Consider the following 24,810-nt stretch of genomic DNA (forward strand, 5'->3'; position numbering starts at 1 on the left):
CCATGCTCACAGAGTCCCAGTGAATTTGCTCATCCCCCAAATCAAGCTCAGTACTGGTAGGAGTATCTAGCTTCATTGTAAAGTTGTCATTGTTGGTGATCCAATCAAAGATTAGCAGGCACAAAAAGAGATACTACCCATGGTCAAAGTATATATGGATCAATTGAAGTCACCCCAGAAACACACAGATCTTAGAACTAGCAAAGAAGGACAGTAAAACAGTTATGACTATATTCTGTATGGTCTAAAAGTTAACTAGAGTCATGAAACATATTTTAAGAAAGAGACAAAAATTTTGGCCATTATTTCTTCAAAAATGGCCATATTTGATGCAAACTACAAAAAAAGAAAAAGAAAAACAACTTTGACACACTTCAAGTGCAAGGAATGTTAATAAAATCATGCTTAATTCATAATCACACTAAATCACATAAAATCAGTGACTGAGGAGAAACAGGCAGAGTACACATTACATACAGGGGAACAAAATTAGGTTGATCACTAGATTTCATTCTGGAAACAATGTAAGTAAAAAGATAGGGGGACAACACTTTAGGGTCCCCTAAGGAACCAAACAAACATAACAACCAAGAAACTGGGAATATAGAATTCTATTCTAATATCTTTCCAAAATGAAGGCCGGGTGAGAGTGTAGCTCAGTGGTAGAGCTCACACTTAGCACACACAGCCTTGGGTTCAATCCCACGTACAATACACACACACACAAGCCAAAAAATATAAAATAAATATTTACTTCAAAGGTAAAATAATTCTCCGAAGACATACAGCAGCTGAATCTCCCACCAGCAGATCTGCACCATAAGAAATGATGAAGAGTCCTTCCGGAAGGAAGAAAATACAGAAGGTGAAATAGGGGTCTACACCAAAAAATGAATACCATCAGAAACGGTGACCATACGGGCTCATGTATGTTTTTCCTTCTTAGATTACCCTGCCTAGATTAATGACTGAGCAAAAAAGAACAATGCAGGATGTTTATAACATGCTTAGAAATAAAACAGTATGGCAACAATGGCAAAAACAGGGAAGGAAGAAAAACAGAACTATCCTAGCTCAGGCTCCTGAGCACAAAGTGGCATCAATCCCTAGAAGCTAAGCTGCGGTCCGTCAAGCACATAGCAGCAGATCCTAAAGGGAACACTGATCCCACTCCTCAGTGTACACTCAAAGGACTTAACATTGGCATACGACAGTGACACAGTCAATCCATGTTTACAGCAGCTCAATTCCAATAGCCAAGCTATGGGACAACGTAGGTGCCCTTCAACAGATGAATGTGTAAAGGAAAGGTGGTACAGATACACGATGGAATATTACTCAGCCATTAAGAAGAATGAAATTTTGGGAATTGCTGGCAAATGGGTGGATCTGGACACTATCATGCTAAGTGAAATAAACCAATCCCCCCCAAAAAAATCAAAGGCTGAATACTCTCTCTGATATGTGGATGCTAACTCACAATAAAGGTGGCAGGGTGGGGGTGGGGGGAGAAAAGAAGTTCATTGGATTAGACAAAGGGGAATGAAGGGGAGGGAGGGGGCTGGGAATAGGAAAGACAGTGGAAGGAATTGGACATCGCTTTCCTGTGTTCATATATGACTACCCCCAGTGAATCTCAACAGCGTGTACATCCACAAGACTGGGGTCCTAATTAGAATAAGATACACTCCATGTTTGTACAAATATATCAGAATAGACTCTCTGTCATGTATAGCTAAAAAGAACAAATAAAAATAAAATCTGTTCCTAAAAACAACAGCAGCAGCAAAGAACAGAGAGAGTTATGGCCCAAAAACCAACAAAGGAGATAAAATAGGAACATAAAAATATTTGACTAACCCCAAAGAAGGAAGAAAAAGGGGACAAATCACACAGAGAACAGAGAGAACGTGCTGACCTCAGTGTACCCACTGCACTCGGATGGAATAAACGCCCGGATTTCAAGGCAGAGACTGAGTGGATTAGAAAGCAACGTGGGGGCGGGGGGTGCGGCTCGGCGGAAGACAGGTGCTCAGCACGCGTGAGGCCCGGGCTCAACCTCCCCTGCCCCAAGCAAGCTGCGTTCTGTGTCTGTGCAGATAGATTAGTAAAAACAAAGTATCCGCCACCTGTAGAGAGAGACGTTGATGCAACAGATAGAAAAGCCCAGCAGGAACACAGGAGGGAACCACCATCAGCTCACTTGGACCAGATGGCACGTGGAGGTCTACCCCACTGTCACAGCAACTTGGTCACCAAGACGCCACACTCAGGGCCCTAAAACAGGTCCCAGTACATGTGAAAGGAGCCGGGTGGTTCAGATTGTGTTCTCTGGCCTCAACTGAACTAAACTGGGTGTCACTATTCCAGAGATCTTCTAGTATTGATTTCCTTCCTTCCTTCCTTCCTTCTTTGTACCCAGGATTGAACCCAGGGGCGCTTAACCACTGGGCCACCTTCCCAGCCCTTTTAAATTTTATTTAGAGACAGGGTCTCCCTAAGTCACCTAGGGCCTTGTTGAGTTGCTGAGGCTAGCTTTGAACTCCCCATCCTCCTGCCTCAGTCTCCTGAGCTGCTGGGTAACAGGTGTGCTCCACCGTGCCCGGCTGTAGAGTTGATTTCTAATCTAGTTAAATCCCAGTCCTTAAACCCGCGAAATTTCAGATCCAGACCTGTCTCTCCCCCTGTACTGGTTGCAACGCTGACCATACAGGGAGGGAAACAGGCAGGGCAGAGTCTGTGCGAGTGAGGACTCTGAACTGGGGACAGGGGAAACTGCAGGATCCGAGGGGGACAGAGCTGCCATGGTCATGCCAATGTTCACAGAAAGGGAGAAAAATCTGAAATCAAAAGCCACACAGAGATGATCATTAAAGTGTGAAGAGGTAAACAAAATTTGCTTTGAGCCAGATGATTTAGATAGTACCTAGTGCACATGGTTGGCCCTCACACGGAAGGGCCTGGAAGGTATCTGCGGGTTCCGGGCACCTCATGGGTGCTCCTGAGTGCTAGCCAGACCCGTGCCACCCGCTGCTTGAGTTTAATGCTATGAGTAATAACTGTGTAAGCACGGAAAGTAACTCGAGTGAACACGGAAAGCCAGGCCCCTGGGAAAGGCCTGAGCAGTCACACAGCACTGGGGAAATGGCCACGGTCATCCCAGGAATTACCTCCCTCGGTGGTGCTGGCCAGAACCCAAGGGCTGGCCGCAGACCAGCCTATCTCGTTCATGCAGGACACACCGATGCTGTAATTAGCCAGGGCCTGCAGCTGCTGGATCTGGTACAGATGCGGAGTAGCCGAGGTGTAGAAGGTCATGAGTGAGCCGTTACCCAGCGGGTCCATCTCCTTGACCTGAGTGAAGAGAGGAGACGGGCACCAGCGTCAGCCAGGCGGTGGGGGGCGCCACCCGTCCTCAGAGCGTGGCCCTTCCTCGGCAACGGGGTGGATGAGCCTCCTTTCAGGGACACACAACCTCTGCACCAGCACTGTGACCCTTGCTCACACTACCCTGCAGCCCTCCGCTGTGGGAAGAGGCCTGTCCCGAGGCTTCTCCTGCGGCAGCTAACATGGCGACCAAGGGTCACTATGTTACAATTACAGCTCACACCTACTAGGGAATGGAATAAGTAAGTCCTCCCTCCTGTCCCAGGCCCACCTCAGCTATGATTGTTATTAACTTTTTTGTTTTGGGGACTGAACCCAGGGGTGCTTAACCCCTGAGCCACCTCCCCAGTCCTTTTTTTCATTTTGAGACAGGGTCTCACCAAGTTGCTTAGGACCTCGCTAAGTTGCTGAGGCTGGCTTTGAACTTGCCATCCTCCTTCCTCAGCCTCCCAAGTCTCTGCATTCTAGGTGTGCGCCACCAGGCCCTCAATTCTTGATCTCGTCTTCCGGCTGTTTCATAGAATATGCAACACGGGCCAGACCCTGCATCTGACGGGCAGCCTAAAACGCTTCCCCCGGGGCCCTTTACAGACAGTGCTTCCCAGATCCTCCTTTGGAAGATGGATTCCTTGGTTTCGTTTCTGTGAATTTATGTCCCTTCTGTGATGTCACCTGAGAATCCCCACTCTTGTCTTGAGGATCATTTCCGTAGTGTGCACCTTATTCTTTCCCTTCTGTGCTCAAATAGAAACGCGATCCAGAAGCATACAAGGTCACGTAAGTTATGGCATTGTTGAGGGGAGATCCAGCAAAGGGTCATTTACTTCCGTCTAGAAGTTTTCTCCAAATCTCCTTTAAACACATATTTCCTCACCTCTTCCCCCCCACACTCCCAAAGTCTCCCCACATCCCTCTCCAAATCTCCACGTGCACCGGCAAGAGGCCCAGCAAAAATCCAGGCCTGGGCCGAAGCCTACTTCCTTCCCCTCAAGTGTTCCTCCTATTGAGAATGGGTTAGAGAAGTTTTTCTTTTTCTCCACTACCTGTGTTTTTCCAAATTTCTACAAAACTTCTATTTATAAAATCTGAAAAGACCGAGAGTATTGTGTAAAACCAAAAGCAATTTGGGAAAAAAAAAAAATCTTCACAAAATGTACTGATGGCCCTTAATAAGGGGTGTGCACTCGTGGGATGTGGACGCACGATGCCGTCATTTCAGGATTCGGGTTGAAATGCAGGGCAGCAGGCTGTAAATAAGCATTCTGGAATTCCACTTCCCGGTGGGCCGAGCCCACCTCTGACTCAGATCCCGTGTGTGGCAGGAAGACACCGTCATCCCCGGAGCCTGTGGTGGGGACCCTGTGCTTATCTGGGGTGGCTGCTGGCAGGAGTGACTGTTTCCTCGCGCTGGAACAGGCACACACTCTTCCTGTGACCAGCCTCTAGAATGAACCTGGCTCTGTCCCCACCCGGCTTCCAGAGCTACAGGTGGAGCGTCTCCAGGCACCATGTCCCTGGAAGGAGACGGGCTTCTGGAACCGTCCTTCTCAGTGGGCCCTGGGGGAACCCAGGGCCTGAACTGGCAAAAATATGTGCGAGAGTTAAAATTAGAAATGGAGCCTGTGGCCCCGAAATGAGTGAAGAAAGGAACTAACGTCAAGACCCAAGGAAGCCAGAGGGTGTGCCCGCCAGCGCGGGGACCTGAACCTCGTCCAGAACATTCATTTGTTACCAAGTCAGAGTTTAAAACTGTAGCAGAGCACACGGCCATACTTGGTTGCTGTAGGGATGGGAGTCACTCTTAATCAGTAAAATATACAAGGGAAACTTCTGGAGCCATTCCCACTAATCCAGGACTGCTAAAGAAAATAAAGGATGCTCGACTAAATATGAATTTCAGATAATTTTTAGTACAGGTGAATCGCAGACCACTGGTGCCCTGTATTCGTATTTGCCAAATCTAGTGGTCCTGATGCAGACAGAGAGGAGGACAGGAAGGGAGGCTGAGCTAGCTGGAGAGGAGGACAGGAAGGGAGGCTGAGCTAACTGGTGGGACAAGGACAGAAAACCACATCCAGCACCACCGGCCCCGGGATGGGTGGCCCCAGGATGACACTTCCCACGCACAAAACCACAGCACAGACAGGACAGGGGAGCTTGTGTGTGATCATCCCCCACCTTTGGGGGGCTGGGTGTCATCAGTCCTTCCAGCCGTCCTTTCCCACCTCACGTCTACCCAGAGACCCCCTCCCCAAGGTGTGGGGAGGGCCTCCTCAGCCTGCCTGGAGTGAACCACCCTCACAGGGGAAAGCAACCCAAAGAGCCTATTAAAAAGGGCTGGTCCCAGGTGGGCGGAATACTATGAACAACTGTAGACCCACAAATTAGATAACTTAGATGAAATGATCAAATTCCTAGAAACACACTGACTCAAAACTGACTCAAGAAGAAATAGAAATCGGAGCAGACCTATACCAAGTAAAAACATTGAGCTAATATTCAAAAAACTTCCCACAAAGAAAAGCCCAGGATCAGATGGCTTTGCTGATGGACTCATTAGAAATTTTTAAAAAGAATAAAATATTTCTTTCACAAACTCCTCCAAGAAATTGGAGAATAAAGCATACCTCCCAACTCATTACGCCAGCAAGATGCTGATAACCAAAATCAAAAAGACCTATCATAGGAAACCACAAATTATTCTCTTATGACTGTAATACAATTAGATAGTGGTATGGTTGTGAATATCCTCAAAACATTCGATTGTATATTTAGATGGGTCACTGTTACAGAAAAGAAAAAGAACCTCCAAAATAAAGTGTCTTAAAAAACGGAGGCGGTCTGGGGATAAAGCTCAGTTGGCAGAGTGCTTACCTCGCATGCATGAGGCGTTGGGTTTAATTCCTAGTAACACAGACACACAGACACAGCCTATACCCACCCACAAAGCCACACACACACACACACACACACACACACACACACACACAAAAGAGACTATCCCTGCTGATACCTCACTGGTACCTGGGAGGTTTATAAAAACAGGTGGACAAGAATTAAGCCAGATTAGGTCACAATGCTAGATTCTTGAAAATATTTAATATTTGCACTTATTTATAGTCTTACGTATAAGAGCTTCTCTGTGGTCACATCTCTTCTAACATTTGGTATTATTACATAGTTTTGGCAATAGAATGGATGTTAAATGGTATTTGTGTCATGTTGATTTAAGTTTTTTGTCTGATTTCTAATAATTTTTTCTTACGTTTCTTCTTCAGTACAAGCCTCATTTATATTCCCCACAATTTTTCAATTGAGTCAATCTTGCATTTCTTACTGATTCGCCTTTATTTTTAAAATCTTCTGATTATTACTTTACAATAGTATCTTCTCCCACTTGTGACTTGTCTCTTTATTATTTTTTCACGTTTACTTTGTTGAGAAAGGTTCTTAAATTTTAATATGGTAAACAGATTGATATTTTTGGACAATGCTAATTGACTCTGGTTTAAAAAAAAAAAAAAAAATGTTGCCTACTCTTCAACAAAGCCAAAATACAGGAACCTAAATTTTCTACTGAAATTTTTAAAGCTTTGTTTTAATAATAAAAATTCTAAATTGACCTGAAAAAGAGGAAGAATGAAGCCAGGTGTGGTGGTGGGAGGGGGAGGCCATTTTTAGGGATGATGCTTATTCCTCAGAGAGGGAACAGCTGTTAGGTAAGAGTAGAAGGAACGGAGGGCAGAGACGCTGATTCTGTTTGCCATCAAAAACATCTGGCTGACACGGATCTTCAGGAGCCCCTTCTCTGCGTGGGCAGGACGGCTGGCCTACATCAGGTTGGGAGGCTTTTAAGTAATAAGACTGGGCATTCAGGAAACAGCACTGTCCCTGCCCTGTGGGTGACAAGCGGCTGCAGCTGACGCCCGCTGGGGCTGGGCCTGCTCCACGCAGGTGCCCCCAGGCCGCAGAGCAGATGGCCCCCAGCTCCACTCTGGGGATCAGAGCTCCCGGGACTGCAGTTCCCCTCCTGCCGCTCGGGACGGGGAGGAGGCCCTCTGTGCTTCCAGTCAGGTGTCGGCCAAGTCCCTGGGCCCTTGTGGCCACTTGGTAAACCTAGTGTTAACGCCACTGTTTCCATTTTTATGAAAGGAATGCTGGCGAGCAGAGCTCACATCAGGACAAGGTACCATTTGGGGAGGACCGGCCTCCATTTCTAACAGCACTCTTTCAGGCCAATTGTAGGTAGTGGTTAAAAATGGCTCAAGAGTCCCCAAGGCCTGTAATCCCCAGGGTCCCCGGGGAGACACTGTCTACTCCTGCAACAGGTGACCTGTCTGCTACTGGCCCGTTGGCCCTTCCCAGCACCAGCCCAGGAGGAGTCCCGGTAGGGCGTGGCTGGCCTCCTGAATGCTTGGTCACAGGCCAGTCCTCATTTAGGAATGTGTTTTTGTGATTAAAAATGAATTCTGGGGCCAGGTGTGGTGACTGTGATCCCAATGGCTCAGGAGACTGAGGCAGGAGCATCGCAAATTCAAAGCCAGCCTCGGCGACTTAAGGAGGCCCTAAGCAACTTAGTGAGAGCCTTGGAAACAAGCCTCTTTTCCAGTTGGGTCCTGGACCAGGAACGAGAAGGAAGCACACCGTGGACAAGGGTGGGGAGGCAGGCACTGTGGCCCCGGCAGGGAAAGCCCGCAGAGCGGGCTCGGGAGGCAGGGCCCGTGGGGCACCCTGCAGAGCACCCTGGGCTCCTTCCCGCCTCCCCCGAGGTTTACCTGGATGCTGCAATTCCTGAATGGGGAGTATCCGTCAAAACCCGGGACCCAGGAGATGAGGACGCTGTGAGCCGAGCTGTTGTGCACGCTGACTTCCGTGGGCGGGGAGGGAAGTGCTAGGTGAACACAGAGGCACAAGCACAGTCAGGAGCCAGAGGCCAAAGCCACCCGACAATCGCCCTACACCACTCTAAGTGTCTTGAGGTCAGCACAGAGGACACCCGTTTCCAAGAGGAGCCGCCCTGGACTGGAGGGCAATGTCTAGTCCGCAGACAGCCTTCCAGCCATGGGATGGCTCCATCTGGGCCTGAGAAGTGGGCCTTGGCCATTCTCCTCATCCCGGAGGAAACAAGCAGAGCTTCGTGTCCTGCACTGCGTGCGTATTCTTGACCCTGCCTGTGTGCTTGGCTGGGCGCTGAGGCAAGGAAGGGGACGAGAGCCACAGTCCCGCCTGCGGACGCACAGCCCGGTGCGGGAGGCCCACGTCCGCACCATGATGGTCTGGATATGAGGTGTCCAAGGAAAACGAGAGATTATTAGAGGTGTGACCTAATCAGTGGATTAATCCACAGACGTGGGTTAACTGGGTGGTCGCTGTAGCAGGTAGGTGTGGCTGGAGAAGGTGGGTCACATGTCTTTGGAGCTTAGATTTTTGTCCCTGGTGAGCAAAGCTGTCTCCTGGTTGCCGAGTCGGGAGCTGCCTTCTTCCACCAACCCTTCCGCCATGATGTTCCGCCTCACTCGGGCCCAGAGCAATGGAGTTGGCCACCTGTGGACGGAGACCTCCAAAACCCTGAGCCCCAGATAAACTCTCCCTCCCCAGGCTGTTCTCAATGGGATTCTGGTCACCACAGTGCAAGAGCTGACTAAAACAACCACCGATAGGAGGGCCCTGTGTGTCGACCAGAGGGAGCCATGGCCTGTGTGTGCGCACGTGTGTGTGTGTGTGTGTGTGTGTGTGTAGGGAGCAGCTTTCCTCTAGGACACAGGGGAAAGGGCGACTGCTTCTGCTGGGGGAGGGGTTCGTGTCCAAGAACATTCCTGCAATGACCCAGCTGGGAGGCCTGGGGGATGAGGAGGCCATCATCTCAATTACGGCTCGAGGAGGCCATCTCGATTAGGAGACGAGGAGGCCATCTCGATTAGGAGACGAGGAGGCCATCTCGATTAGGGCACGAGGAGGCCATCTCGATTAGGGCGCGAGGAGGATCTGAGGTTTGGGGCGTCTTCTCTTTTTGTGCTAAATTTAATTGTCAATAAAATCTAACATAACAAAGACGATGACCCGCATTCTCGCGTGTTACCATAGGACATTTCGTGCCATTTGATCCTTGTTAGAACCCGATTAGAGAGGTGGCCTTACGATTCCTACGGACAGAGGAGGAAACTGCACAGAGAAGTTAAGAACTGGACACAGGTCTCGGAGGGGTAATAAGCAATAGAAGGACTTGAGCTCAGAGCGTGTGTCCCTGGCCAGGACGCGGGAGGCCCACTGTGAGGGACGAATACAGACTGGCGGGTGTGCCTGCGGGCCTGGGAGACGGCCACCACCTGCCCAGGTGTGGGCTGCCGCTATCACATCCCTGCTCCAAGCACAGTCCTCTGTACAAAGGGGACAGGAATGCCCTGCTCCAGGAGGCTGTGGCCAGCAAGACCAGGCCACGCGAGGCCTGGGCTAGGTGTGGTGGGAGGACGGACCGGGGACAGGAGGGTGGGCTGGGCCCGGTGGAGGGGGAACCATCTGCCTGTTGTGGGACTCACTTCCCAAGATCATCTGTGGATCTGCCCTAAAGGACCCACCTTCTCCAGATCAAAGTCTGACCTCGTACATCACAGCAACAACACTTTGGGAGGGTGCTGGGCGCTGAACCCAGGGGGGCTTTATTTTTTTGAGGCAGGATCTCACTAAGTTGCTGAGGCTGGCCTTGAACTTGCAATCCTCCTGCCTCAGCCTCCCAAGAGCTAGAACGACAGGCACATAGCACTGTGTCCGGCTTCAGAGCAATAACAATTTAGAAGAAGGGGTCTTGGTTGCTCTGACATAAATGTTAAAATAAATGAAAGCCAAAAACACAAGTTTGGGAAACAAGATGCTTTACAAATTCACACCCACTCACAGATTTCTGGAATTCCCAACATATCTTTTGAAACTGTATTAGTGGGGTTTGTGAAAAAGGAAGTTGAACTCTTCCTCCAGCCATCACTTCTGGTTTGCTCATTTTTTAAACTTCCAGTGAACTTTTAGCAAATGCCCTTTCGCAGCCTTCGTCAGATGACTTGCAGAAACTGAGGTCAGTCAAGGGGGGACAGCTTCTGTGGCAGCTTTGCACCCTCCCTGTGTGCCCACCTCCTGAGGGGCACCTGCTCAAACACGCTGCTGCCTTCCTGCATCGTTTCCCTGAGGACAGGGTGGAAGGAACACGGTCCCCACGTCACCTCTCCAATATATCCGATATATCCAAACTATGGAATATGCAATTATTCAATACATAATAGAGACCATGTAACATGGAATATGTTATACATTTTATGTAATTTATATATTATATATCAATAATGTTTAATGTAATTAATAACAGGTTATATAGCAGTTTTACATTAAAAATTAGTAAAACTTATGGTAACCTATATATCATTTCATGTTATATATTTATAACGTTACATAGAATGTATATGATGTGTAATAATATATAATATAATATACAATATTATCATAATATAAAACACATATCCACATGATGATCACATGGTAAAGCATAAGGTGCCTGAATGCCTACCAGGGAGGAAGAGGAGAGAGAGGCTGAGCAGTCAGCTTCAGGGCTTCAGGGCTCCTTTCCTTTGGTTTTGGGTTTCAACACCTTGGGTTACCAAGCCCTTGGGTTCTAAGGAGGAGGGAGGCAAAGGATGAGGAGGATCAGGAGGAGGAACAGAAGCAGGAGGAGCAGGAGGAGCAAGAGCAGGAGGAGGAGGGGCAGGAGGAAGAGGAGCAGGAGGAGGAGGAGGAGCAGAAGAGGAGCAGGAGGAGGAGCAGGAGGAGCAGGAGCAGCAGGAGGAGGAGCAGGAGCAGGAGGAGGAGCAGAAGAGGAGCAGGAGGAGGAGCAGGAGGAGCAGGAGCAGCAGGAGCAGGAGCAGGAGGAGGAGGGGCAGGAGGAGGAGCAGGAGGAGCAGGAGGAGCAGGAGGAAGAGCAGGAGGAGGAGCAGAAGAGGAGCAGGAGGAGGAGCAGGAGGAGCAGGAGCAGCAGCAGGAGCAGGAGGAGTAGGAGGTGGAGGAGGAGCAGAAGGAGGAGGGGCAGGATGAGGAGCAGGAGGAGGAGGAGCAGGAGGAGGAGCAGGAGCAGGAGGAGGAGCAGAAGAGGAGCAGGAGCAGAAAGAGCAGGAGGAGGAGGAGGAGGAGGTGGAGGAGGAGCAGGAGGAGGAGGGGCAGAAGGAGCAGGAGGAGGAGCAGAAGAGGAGCAGGGGGAGAAGCAGGAGGAGCAGGAGCAGCAGGAGCAGGAGGAGGAGGAGAAGCAGGAGGAGGTAGAGGAGGAGCAGAAGGAGGAGGGGCAGGAGGAGGAGCAGGAACAGCAGGAGGAGGAGGAGGAGCAGAAGAGGAGCAGGAGCAGGAGGAGGAGGAGGTAGAGGAGGAGCACGAGGAGGAGTGGCAGGAGGAGGAGGAGGAGCAGAAGAGGAGCAGGAGCAGGAGGAGGATCAGGAGGAGCAGGAGCAGGAGCACTGATCCACAGAGGGCAGACTGTGACCTGCTCTCCCCTCCAGCTCCTCCCTCTAAGTCAGGTCCTCCCTCTAAGTGGGGACACTTGTGTTAGGTCCAGGTGGCTCAGGAAGGATGGAGCCCACTCCCGGGATCGACCTCCTCCAGGACTCTTCGAGGGTGGGACAAGCCCAGGATGGAGGTGGAAGGAGAGCCACTATGCTCAGAGGTGAACATGTCAACTTATTTCCTTCTTGCATTAAGCAGGACCACAAGTTTATCAAATACTTATGTGCCTGGCATTATTATTATTATTATTATTCCTGGTATTATTATTTTTATTATCATTTGGTGCCAGGGATTGAACCCAGGGGCACTTAACACTGAGCCACATCCCCAGCCCTTTTATATTTTATTTTGAGACAGGGTCTCGCTAAGTTGCTTAGGGCCTTGCTAAGTTGCTGAGGCTGACCTTGAATTTGCGATCCTCCTGTCTCAGCCTCCTGAGCTGCTGGAATGAGACTCATGTCCCATAGCACCCAGCTGTGCCAGGTACTGGGTGAGCACTTTATTTGCACTAGGTCACTAAGTCTGGATAATACGTAGGTTCCGTAATCATTCCCATTCTTCAGAGCAGAGTGCTGAAGCCACAAAGGTGAGTGGCTTGTCCAAGGCTGTAAAGTCAGTGGGAGAACCAGCTCTGGAGCCCAGCAGGCGCTGCAGGAGCCCACCCTGGGTGCCCCAGCCCCGTGGCACGCCAGGGCCCTGGCCCTGCTGCTCACCTTTGATGTTGACCTGCACGCCCTCGGACACAGTCAGCCCCTTGTCGTTGTGGGCCTCGCAACTGAAGACCGCCATCTCCGTCAGACCTGCAGAGGGAGGCATGGGTGAGGCCGGCAGCCGGGAACCTCAACGCTCCTACCAGAATCCGGCGGCTCAGCGTTCTTCCTGCTCTTGGTTCGCCGCTTCAAGTCCAAAGCACAGAGTTAATTGAAAAGGTCTGCAGATGCAGAAAACCAAACCTGGGATACAGGAAATCCCCAGGTACCCAGAGCGGGGCAGCCCGGGACCCCAAAGGAAGCTCCTTCATTCCTCCGGGTCCTGACTGGTGAGACATCAGGGTTAGGTCCTTAGGCCAAAGTAACTCCATTTTGAAAAACAGCACCTGCACACCCAGGCATAACCTTCCGGCTAGGCCCAGCCCAAAAGAGTCCCAATTACCAAAACCACAGCAAGGACGTCGAGTAACGGCCACAGGGCCAGACCGGTTATCTTTCAGCTACTCCACTGTACAAGACTACGCAGCCTAGAAGTTTCTCCTGCAGGCTGCTGCGCTTGCAGAGGGCAGCTGGCCTCAGAGCCGGCTCTCTTGTGGATATTTGCGCAGTCACCCTAACAGATGGTTACCAACGTTTCGACTTCCAAAGTACCGCGAGGCGAGGTGAGACCGCTGTCCCAGCACTGAGCAGAGTGGGTTCCGAGGCGGGGTCAGCCCCTTCCGCTGCATGGCCTGGGTCACTACGCTGGGGACATTTCAGAAGACCAGACGCAGCAGGATGAGAGCCGCAGGGTTTGGCACTTCAGATGACTTGCTGTGAGGCAGCCTTTGCTCCTGGTCAAGACTGATCGGTTCCCAAGGACTCGCTAAATGAACTCGGGGGCTATGCCTGAAGGGAGGCTAAAGGGGCAGAGGCCGTCACTCCGGAGGTGAGGCATCTGAAAAACTGAAACACTGATTTATTGATTTTACCACAGAAAGGTTCCCCAGACCTTGGCTTCTAATACCATCCCGGGTAAAAGGAACCAGGGCTGCTTGGAGTTGGGGCTGGCTCTCGGAAGGGGCAGGAGCCAGGGAGAAACAAGACAGACTAGGCATGTGACACACAAACACGGCCACGGGCGTGTCCAAGAGATGAGCCAACGGAAAGAGTGCTTTCTAAAATGTATTTATTTATTTGTTGTTTATTTTGGTACTGGGGATAGAACCCAGAGGTGCTCTGCCACTGAGCCCCAGCCCCAGCCCTTTTTAATTTGTTTTCTATTTTGAGACAGGTTCTCACTAAGTTACTCAGGGCCTCACTACGTTGCTGAGACTGGCCTCAAACTTGCAATCCTCCTGCCTTAGCCTCCCGAGCTGCTGGGATGACGGGCATGTGCCACTATAGCCAGCTTCCTGAAGGAGTTTCCAACCGCCAAAACCAGAACAATTTGAGCAAGAAAATAAGGTAGCTTTGAATTATAACCCCAAGTATAAAATCGACATCCCCGGGGCCAGACTGATACCAATGATCGAGGAAGGACGGGAGGGCAGACCCAACTCCAAAGAAGATTCCGGCAGTTCGTGTGAACACTGCTCCTCAGGGAGCCTCAAGCTGCCCACGGCGACTTGCCTCCAAAGGGGACCTCGGGGAAGGGAAGGAGGGACATGCAGAGCCTGAGAGGGCAGGAGCCGTGTCCGAGGCCAGAGAGTAGCCTGGGCACCTCCCCCGGGCCTCCTCTGGAGGCAGAGAGCCCATGTGCTCCTGAGGAAAGTCACCGACAGGGCACGGGTCAAGTGCCACAGCCGCAGAACACCCGGCCAGCAAGCCTGGGAACCAAAGGCCGAGGGGGGAGCGGAACGTGGGCCCTGAATGACTTCCTGGGGCAAGAAAAGGACAGCAGGTAGTGACCAAGGACTCTCAGCCCCAGTCACTAGGGACGGGTCAGGAATGGCCTGTCAGTTCCAACAAATGTCCCACACTGATGGCAGCGCCCGGGACAGAGAGGTGACGGTGGCACTGACCCGGGTTCCTCGGACTATCTCCCCGGCTTTTCAGTAAATCTAAAACTTTTCTAAAATTTGAGGGGTTATGTTTTTAAAAGACAGCTATGCACACTCTTGTGGTCGGTCCTGAAAACTTCTTGATCTCTGGCACACAGAAGAGTCACGGGTAAAGAAAATGTGGTGTGCGTACACACTGGAGTTTTATTCAGCCCTAAAGAAGAATGGAATCATGTCATTTGGAGGACTGGATGGAACTAGAGGTCATGGCGGTGTGTGGAAGGAGCCAAGCCAGAGGCCCAGGGTCGTTCGTGTTCTCTCATCTGCGGAAAGCAGAGAGGAGAAGGAAAAGGAAGGTGTGTGGGGTGGGGGGTCTCATGAAACCACAGGGAGGGCAGCAGAGGAGGGGCCAGGAGCAGGGACGGGGAGGTGCTGGGGACGGGTATCAGCCAAATGACGTTGTTACGCTGTGGGATGTACGACTATGTAAGCACGAATCCCTCATATCCACAACTACAGCGCACCAATTTTAAAAAGTATGGAAAGATTCAGATGTGGGGGTACATGCCTGCAATTCCAGTGACCAGGGAGGCTGAAGCAGGAGGATCACAACTTTGAGGCCAGCCTCAGTAACTCAGTTTGACCTCAAGCAACTTAGCAAGACCCTGTCTCAAAATACACAATAAAAAGGGCTGAGGTTGTGGCTCAGTGGTGAAGCACCCCTGGGTTCAATTCCCCAAACCAAAAAAGAACCATGAAGAATGAATGTTGCCTCTCGGACTCTGAGGTTTATATTCTGAAAATGTTCATGATTTAAGCGGTTACAAGAAATGTAATTTGAGGACCTTGAGTATCTTTTGTGTGTGTGCCAGGGACCGAACTCTGGTCCCTGAATATGCTGAGCACGCCCCCTACCACCCACCCCACCCAGCCCCACTTGGACATCTTGACACTAACGCAGCCCACTGAAAACACTCTTCCTGCAGTCAGTTTTTCTTTTATTTTTGTGGTACTGGGGGTTGAACCCAGGGGTGCTCTACCACCGAGCTACATCCCCAGCCCTTTTTTCTATTTTTTCATTTTGAGACAGGGTCTCGCTAAGTTGCTTAAGGCCGAACTGAGTTACTGAGGCTGGCCTCAAAGTTGCGATCCTCCTGCCTTAGCCTCCCAAGCTGCCAAGATTACAGGCATGCACCATTGTGCTCAGCTTCATCATCGAGCTTCCACTTCTCCCTGAGAATTTTATCCTGATAGCACACGTGTGTGTTTGAAAGTTTGATCAATAACCCTATGACGCGTCTTGACATAAAAAATACACTGAAATTGGAAGAAATCTTTTTCTTCTGCATGGATTCTACTTATTATTAGGATACAACTGCTTGAAACAATATAAGTAATTTCTAAACTTAAAAATGACAACTCCATTGGAAGGTGACTTCCTTGCTGGGTAACAGCTGGACTTTTGGTCCAGGAATGTCTTAACTCCCAGACAATGGGCCAGGGCACCCATTCTCAGGCTGTGGTCCAGAGTAAAAAGCATTTTCATGATAATAATATGTCGTTGGTTCTTTTCACTCTCATTGTCTCAGGAATGTAAGATGGAATCTTCCAGAAGAATCTTCCAGAGGCTGTATGTTGTGTGATGACATCATAACTCCATTAGCCAAAAGAAATATGTGCTTGTGTGTCCTTGTGTTCTAAGATTTTTCCATTTTGATTTCGAATTCAGTAACTATAGTAGATGAAGCTCACAGAAACATAAGCTGTTGGGTTCTCAATGACTTCTTTTCTTTTGTACTGGAGATTTAACCCAAGGGCACTTAATCACTAGCCACATCCCCAGCACCTTAAAAAAAAATTTTTTTTTTTTAAATTTTGAGACAAGGTCTTGCTAAGTTGCTTAGAAGGGCTTTGCCAAGTTGCTGAGGCTGGCCTGGAACTTGCCATCCTCCTGCCGCAGCCTCCGGAACCCCTGGGATTCCAGGGTGTACCACCACAGTGGGCTGGGTTTTCAGGGATTTTAAGACTGCGCAGGGGTCTCGAGACCCAAGCATTAGAGAACTGACACTCCACAGTGACCCCAAAGAGGGGAGGGAGAGGAGAAAGGGCAGGAAGGTGGCAAGAGCCCTGGAGTGGCATCTGGACTCGGCACTGGCCAGGCACTGATCTCAGGAAAGGAGGCAGATGCAGCATGAGAGCAGACACGTGCTCCCTCTGAGCGTCCACGGGGGTCACCACTGCCCCTCTGGTCACAGCCAGGCCTCTGACGCTGGGTGTCTTGCCAAGCGTCACTTCTGACCTTCCAGGTCCTGAGCTCCCAGAGGAGATGCCCAGCTCACCGCCCACGAACTTGCCAGCTCGGCTTCTGTCTGGGAGGCACGGGGACTCGCTCAGAGGACCCCGGGACTCGCTCCTCCATTTTTAAGTTCTGGAGGAAATACCTGCAGGTCACTCGCCTTCGATTATTCTTATCAAAACTCTGGGGAAACACTTGAGTATGAAGAACAAACTCCACAGTGGTCAGGAGCGGGTGGCGGGAGATCATCAGCAGCTGCCCATCCTGGAAGAGGGTGATGGGGCGCACCCCGCCCCCGGGGCCTGGGACACTGGCCAACGCCAAAGGGGAAACTGGTGACCAGGGGTCACGATTTGAGGTCAGGCGGGAAGGCATTTTGTTTCTCTGCTTCTTTGCGAAGTGTCCACAAGGTCAGAAAAATGATAGGGGGTGAGCGCCCTGACACCCACCCGGCTCAGAAGGGCCAACACCTGCAGCGGGTGTTGACAGCCACACCCGAGGACAGGCTGTGAGGAGCCAGAGAGACGCAGAACCTGTCCAGACCAAGGCACCCCCCCCACACTGGACGCACCCTGAAGCCCGACACAGACCCCTGTTTGGGGGTGGGGGGACTGGACTCTGGCACTGGACCGCTGAGCTGTGGCCCATCCCGCTCAATTGTTTTACTTAGACTTTTGGGTTTAATGACACAAGCCCCCAACCCGAGCCTCACTGGTCAGTCTGGACAAACCAGCATGAGTGTGCACCAGGAAGAGGCCCCGTCTCACTGGCCTGCTCCCCTCTGTGGATGGACGGTCACCACCAGACTGGAATAGACCTGCTTGTCTTATCACCAAACCCCATGGTCCTCCAGGGAGAAAGTCACCCACCCTGCTGAGTCTCTGAAGTCCCCACCCTCCCTCCACTCCTCCTGAACGCCCAGGCCTCGGAGTCCCCAGGGCGTGCCTGAGCCAGTGCTCCGCTCTGGTCACCCCCCAGGGACACGGTCCTCCTGGCCCAACTCCAGGATCAAGACTCATGCCCCCTGGTTTGGTCCTCTGATGGTTTGGAAAAAGATGGCTGGTGACACAGATGGAAAGATGTGTTTAAGGAACACTCAGTAGACAGGGTGTCCCTCGAGGGAAGGACAGGGAAGTGCTGAGGAAGCAGCTCCTAGGAAGACAGGCGAGTCTCTGGGGATTAAGCAACGCTGTAAAATAACTACGGGACGAGTCTCCTCCTTCATGTTTGTTTTCTGATCTCCATCTTTCCACCAAAGGAAGCAGCAAATGGAAGAGGACACTAGGGAGCTACGTGGCTCGGCACCCCGGAACTCTACCCGTCCTGCACTCACCACTCAGTCAGGGCTTGTGGAGAGCTCACGATCCACCGTTTCTCCAGAAGCTTAGGATATCCATGAATGAAACAAGGGTCCCTGATCTTACAGAACTCACATTTTCATGGAAGAAAACAGACAATAAATAATAACCTCAATAAGTCAGTTGCATGCTGTGCCAGAAGGTGGTAAGTACTATGGAGAAGAAGATCAGAGGGTCCGGTGGGTGGGAAAGCAGGCTGTGACTATAGATGGGGGAGGGCTAGAGGTGGCTCTTGAGACATGAACTCTGGGGAAAGACCTGGGGTGAGGAAACTTGGGGGGTGGGCTAGGAGGCTCCTAGCAAAGGAAATAAGTAGGAGAGGCCTTCATTTTTTTCTCAGACTGGGGTGGGAAACCTGGAGCTTTGAGCAGAGGGCTGACATGATCTGACTTGTGTTTTACTAGGACCTCTCCAGGAACTTCACAGAACAGATGTTAAGCAGCAGGTCTCTGAATGGCTCCATTTTTTTTTCCTGATTATAAAATGGATATTAAAAATGCCTAACTAGACAGGCACAGTGGCGCACACCTGTGATCCCAGTGGCTTGGGAGGCTGAGGCAGGAGGATCCCCAGTTTGAAGCCAGCCTCAGCAAAAACAAGGTGCAAAGCAATTCAGTGAGACTCTGTCTCTAAATAAAATACAAAATAGGGCTGGAGATGGGCTCAGTGGTTGAGTGCCCCTGAGTTCAAATCCCAGGTACCAAAAAAACAAAACAAAACAAAACCCTAACTACATTGTAGCTCGCTGTGAGATTGTGAGATTCAGAGTAAATCTTCACAGAAAGCACCGTGGTGAGACTGATGGGCCCATTCGCACAAATTCTAGTTATCGTAACTGTTAACTATTATTACAATGCATATTAAATAGCTATATCCAACTAATGAAAACAAAACTAGCTTAGCATCTTCTAGATGTGGATTTAAATATAAAACGAGTGTTCTACCAAATAAAAACCCGTAAGAGCAGCACAAGTCCGTCACTGTGAAGGAAAAGGCCACTGGAAACGGACCGTCAGTAACTCCTGTATGGACCATACCCTGAAAAGCTGAAACGGGAAGCGGGCCAGTCATCCCTTGTTTTACTTATTTCTTTTTTCTGTACTGGGGATGGAATCCAGGGGCACTTAACCACTAGGCCCCATCCCCAGCCCTTTTTATTTTTTATTTAGAGACAGGGTCTTGCTGAGTTGCTTAGGGCCTCACTAAATTGCTGAGGCTGGCTTTGAACTCATACTCCTCCTGCCTCGGCCTCCCGAGCTGCTGGGACCACAGGCATGTGCCACCGCACGGCTCCTTTATTTTCCTCCTCAGTACCTGGGATGGAGCCCAGGGCCTTGCACATGCCAGGCAAGTGCTATGCCACGGAGCCCCAGTCCCAGCCCGCGGTCATTCCTGCAGGCTGCCCCTGGGTCAGGGCTTTACAGTCATCTCCCTGAGTCCTCATGGACATGATTAAGTGGCCACTGCTGTCCCTGACCTACAGGAAGAAGATGAGTGGCAGCCCGCGGCCCACAGTGCAGGGTGGCGCCAGTCGACATGCCCCGGCCAGAGATCTGAAGCACCACACGCCGTGACATGCTCCACTGTCACCCATCATGAGATAAACTGAAGCCACTTATTCACTTATTTTTGGTGGTGGGTATTTCTGTTTGTTTTCGAGGTGCTGATCCAAGTCAGGCCCTGGAACATGCTAGGCAAGCACTTCTACCCCTGAGAAGCCCCCAAGTGCTTCTTTAGGGGAAAAACGAAACAACTTTTTAGTTTGAACGTATTTCAGATTCACAGGAAGTTGCAAAAATAGCAGAATCCCCTGAGTACCCTTCACCCAGTCCCTGCCCCCGTGACAAGGTCTCACATCCTTCTTGCACAAAGATCGAGACCAGGAAAGACTCGGGCACAATGCTGTCCACTGACATGCAGACCTCAGGAGATCTCCCCGGGTTAGTTAACTGACATGCAGACCTTAGGAGATCTCCCTGGGTTAGTTAACTGACATGCAGACCTCAGGAGATCTCCTTGGGTTAGTTAACTGACGTGCAGACCTTAAGAGATCCCCCTGGGTTAGTTAACTGACATGCAGACCTTAGGAGATCTCCCCGGGTTAGTTAACTGACATGCAGACCTTAAGAGATCCCCCCATGTTAGTTAACTGACGTGCAGACCTTAAGAGATCCCCCCATGTTAGTTAACTGACATGCAGACCTTAGGAGATCCCCCCGTGTTAGTTAACTGACATGCAGACCTTAGGAGATCTCCCCGTATTCGTTCTACTGACGTGCCCACTTTAGGAGATCTCCCTGGGTTAGTTAACTGACATGCAGACCTTAGGAGATCCCCCCATATTAGTTAACTGATGTGCAGACCTTAGGAGATCTCCCCCTGTTACTTAACTGACATGCAGACCTTAAGAGATCTCCCCGGGTTAGTTAACTGACAAGCAGACCTTAGGAGATCCCCCCGTGTTAGTTAACTGACGTGCAGACCTTAGGAGATCTCCCCCTGTTACTTAACTGACATGCAGACCTTAAGAGATCTCCCCGGGTTAGTTAACTGACATGCAGACCTTAGGAGATCCCCCCGTATTAGTTAACTGACGTGCAGACCTTAGGAGATCTCCCCCTGTTACTTAACTGACATGCAGACCTTAAGAGATCTCCCCGGGTTAGTTAACTGACATGCAGACCTTAGGAGATCCCCCCGTGTTAGTTAACTGACGTGCAGACCTTAGGAGATCTCCCCCTGTTACTTAACTGACATGCAGACCTTAAGAGATCTCCCCGGGTTAGTTAACTGACAAGCAGACCTTAGGAGATCCCCCCATGTTAGTTAACTGACGTGCAGACCTTAGGAGATCTCCCCCTGTTACTTAACTGACATGCAGACCTTAAGAGATCTCCCCGGGTTAGTTAACTGACATGCAGACCTTAGGAGATCCCCCCGTGTTAGTTAACTGACATGCAGACCTTAAGAGATCTCCCCGGGTTAGTTAACTGACATGCAGACCTTAGGAGATCTCCCCGTATTCGTTCTACTGACGTGCCCACTTTAGATCTCCCTGGGTTAGTCACGGGCACGCACACCTCAGGAGATCTTCCCATGTTTGTTTTGCTCGACTGGGGGAGGGGAAGGAAGTACCTCTGGGAAGTTCTAATCCCAGGTACAGATTTCTGGCCAGAGAACTGTCTGTCGCCCACAGTGGCTCCCTTGTGCCACCTCTATGGGAACGTGCTAGCTCATCCTGAGTCCCAGGGAAGAACTGGTCTGTTCTCCACCATGTCCTGCTGTTAACTGGAGAGAGTGACCTCAGCAGCACCGAGAGCAACCTGGGCTTGGCTGGGTTCCCTCAGGATGGTGTCCTTGAGACAAAGCTCTTTGGCGCTTGTCACTTAAAGATGTCTCTTACATCACATAGGGGAGGAAACCTTGCAGGAGAGAGGAATAGCATATGACCTTCCTTTTCATAAATAAGCTTGCTCTACGGAACCTACCTAGGTGGCTTCAACAGACGACTGGATAGAGAAAATGTGGTACCTATACACAGTGGAATATGACTCAGAATGAAATCATGGTATTTGTCAGTAAATGGATGGAGCTGGAGAATATCGTACTAAGTGAAATAAGCCAACCCCCAAACAACCAAAGGCCAGATGCTAACACACAATGGGGTGGCGAGTCATTGGATCAGACTACGGGGGTGAAGGGAAGGGAGGGGGATGTGAGTAGGAAACAGCGGCGTGAACCAGACATCACTTTCCTGTGCTCAGGGGTGGATACACGACAGCGAAACTCCACAGCTTGCAACCACAAGAGTGGGATCCTTATTAGGATAAGAGATACAACGTTACCCACTCTACTGCTACATGTGTCTCAAAAGAACAAAGAACAAAACACACAAAGTGAGAAAGATAAAAACAAATAAATAAGCTTGCTCCAGGGGGAGTGCTCTCAGGAGAAGGGATGGAACAAGAACACCTGGACATTGGTGGCAGGATGGGCCAGGCCCCCGTGGGCATCTTCAGCGGGTGGGGGGCAAAGGCAGCTCAAGACAGGGGCCTCTGACCGAGACCCCAGCAGGCGCCCAGGGCAGGGGTTCAGGCATCCAACCAAAGCTTGGGTGAGATCAAAAATAGATCTAACTGTTTTTCTGCAATTCTTGCACATTTTGTGTTACAGAATTCAAAGGCCTGGGAACAGTCAGCAAGCAGCTGGCTTGACAGAGTCCCTGAGCACTGGCAGTCCTGAGGCCAGCGGCCTGTGCCACTCCGCTCTCCCTGACTTAGCTAAGCCCTTGGGTTCTGCACGTGGAATAACACCCAGGGCTGGGGGAGGGGCGCTCAGTGGTCCAGCACCTGCCGCGCAAGCACAAAGCCCTGGGTTCCCCTCCGGCACCAAAAAAATAAAACTCCCGCTCTATGCATTTCACAGAACAGGAGAAGGCCTGGCAAGAGGGCCCAGTGCAATCGAGGCTCCGCCACAGGCCTCAAGAGCGGCCCCTCTGCAGCCAGGCAGGAGACCCTGAGAGGTGAAGCCGGGTCTCAGAGGATCTTAGGCACCAGGTGGAACGCCAGGTTTTAAAGCTGCGGGTACTGGGAAGTCCAGCGGGAAATGATATGCTGCGTATTTGGGAAGAATTCCTCTGCTGCAGCGGAGAGTGACTCACTGTGTAGGTGGCTGGGGCGTGGGGCACGAGGACTTGCGACCCAGGACCGTGGTTAGGATGTGACAGCGAGTCTTGGTGCCGAGCCAGGAAAGTCTGAATCAAGGCCACAGTGGTGGAGAAGCAGAGGGAGGGAGGGGCACAGCTGGCATTTGAGAAGAATGTGCAGATCTTGGGGACTGACTGGTGCCAGGAAAGAGGAAAGGACCTGGAGACCTTCAGGTGTCTGCCGTGGCTGCGTGACCATGGCAACAAGCCTTCATGGCACAGCGCCAGTTACAACGTGTCTCCACTGGCCAACAGGCATTTTTTGTTTTTAATACCAGGGATTGAACCAAGGGGGGCTTAATCACTGAGCCACATCCCCAGCCTTTTTTGTATTTTATTTAGAGACAGGGTCTCACTGAGTTGCTGAGGGCCTTGCTAACTTGTTGAGGCTGGCTTTGAACTCACGATCCTCCTGCCTCAGCCTCCAGAGCCGCTGGGATTACAGCGTGTGCCACCATGCCCGGCTCAAACAGGCATCTGATAAGCTCTGTGGGATTCTGGGACAGCTGAACAGAGGTGCCCAGCGCTGGTCATCCCCTCCCCAAGGAGCCAAAGAGAAGGTGGACAGCTAGCTGCCCGCTCAGGAGATTTTGTGTTGTGATGGGAATGGTCATAAAATGGAAGGGATGGAAATGCACTTTTAACATGCTATTCTGATGTCATTAATCTGAATCCTTGTAAAAGTATTCTTTTCCAAAAAAAAAAAGGAGAAAAAAGAAAAAATGTTTTTATGGGTGCATCGTAATGATACAAAATAGTGGAATTCCTTGTGACATATTTATATTTGCACATAACATAATCTGGTGAATTTCCTTTCCTGTTACCTCCTCTTTCCCTCCCTCCCTTCTGCCCTCCCCTGTCCCCAACCTCTCCTGGTCTCCTTTCTGGGGGAAAAAAAAAAAACCAACTCTTGCTGAGAAGTCAGCAGCCAGCTCTTCAACCGCTTCACAATAGGCAGAGTGCTTGGGCAATGGGGCTGCTACGTTCATTTAGAAACTAGGTGCAAATGTTAACTCGGCGGTTTCAGTAAGAGTTCTTCATTTGGGACACAGCTGTCTCTGCCCTGGAAATTCTAGAAAAGCTGGTGAATCCAGCTGTCTATGAAAGACTAGTGAGGACCTCCACTGTCCTCTGCTGCCTGGTGCTGGGTGGCCCCCGAGGGGAGGGAGCTGCCGCCGGGAGCTCTCCTGCTGGCCATTGCTGCCCTCCCGGAAGCCATGGACAAGCCCCTGAGGATATGATCAGAAACAGTTCAGTTCCTGCTCCAAGAAGCTCCCAGCTCCTGGAAACAGATGGAGGGGTGAATCAGATGCAGAAGTGCCCCACACCAGTGGGGAGAGGGCTCAGAGCTGCAGGGGGTGCCTGGAGTCATGGGTAGCACTGAACCCCGACACCCTGTTTCCCATAATAGATACTGACCGTAGGTAGGGCCCTTAGGCATAGAGGAGCTTGACAACAGCAACGATAGAACTACAGCAACTCATAGCACAACAGCAACTAACAGCAGGTAATAGCAACAATAGTAACTAACAGCGAAATGGAACAATTACAACAATGCACTACAATAAAAGCTATGTGAAAGTGACCTCGCGCTCATTCTCTCTCTCTCTCTCTCTCTCTCTCTCTCTCTCTCTCTCTCGCTTCTGGAAATTTCCATGTAGTATTTTTGGACCTTGGTTGACCATGGATAACAGAAACCATAGAAAGCAAAACCTCAGAGAAGGGGGAACGACTGCATGCTAAGAGTCATCAGACCTGCAAAAGGTAAGGGCCGTTACTGTTGCGAGAACCTGAGGTGTGCGCCTCTAGGAAGTGCGAAGGGCGAGGTCTGGGGAGGGAG

At 50.6% G+C, this 24,810-nt stretch overlaps 1 protein-coding gene across 1 annotated transcript in view; it reads right to left on the reverse strand.

The window, feature by feature from the left end:
• The window catches only part of Mertk (MER proto-oncogene, tyrosine kinase), a 108,734-nt gene that overhangs the window by 44,400 nt on the left and 39,524 nt on the right, over nt 1–24,810 (reverse strand). The window contains exons 5-7 of the mRNA XM_047523035.1: nt 12,633–12,719; nt 8,163–8,278; nt 3,171–3,354 (exon numbers count right to left, since the gene is read on the reverse strand). Coding sequence (XP_047378991.1) covers nt 3,171–3,354; nt 8,163–8,278; nt 12,633–12,719 — 387 coding nt within the window. The remainder of the gene's footprint in view (nt 1–3,170; nt 3,355–8,162; nt 8,279–12,632; nt 12,720–24,810) is intronic.

The sequence above is a fragment of the Sciurus carolinensis genome, chromosome 13 (genome assembly GCF_902686445.1).
Source record: "Sciurus carolinensis chromosome 13, mSciCar1.2, whole genome shotgun sequence".
Lineage (NCBI taxonomy): Eukaryota > Metazoa > Chordata > Mammalia > Rodentia > Sciuridae > Sciurus > Sciurus carolinensis.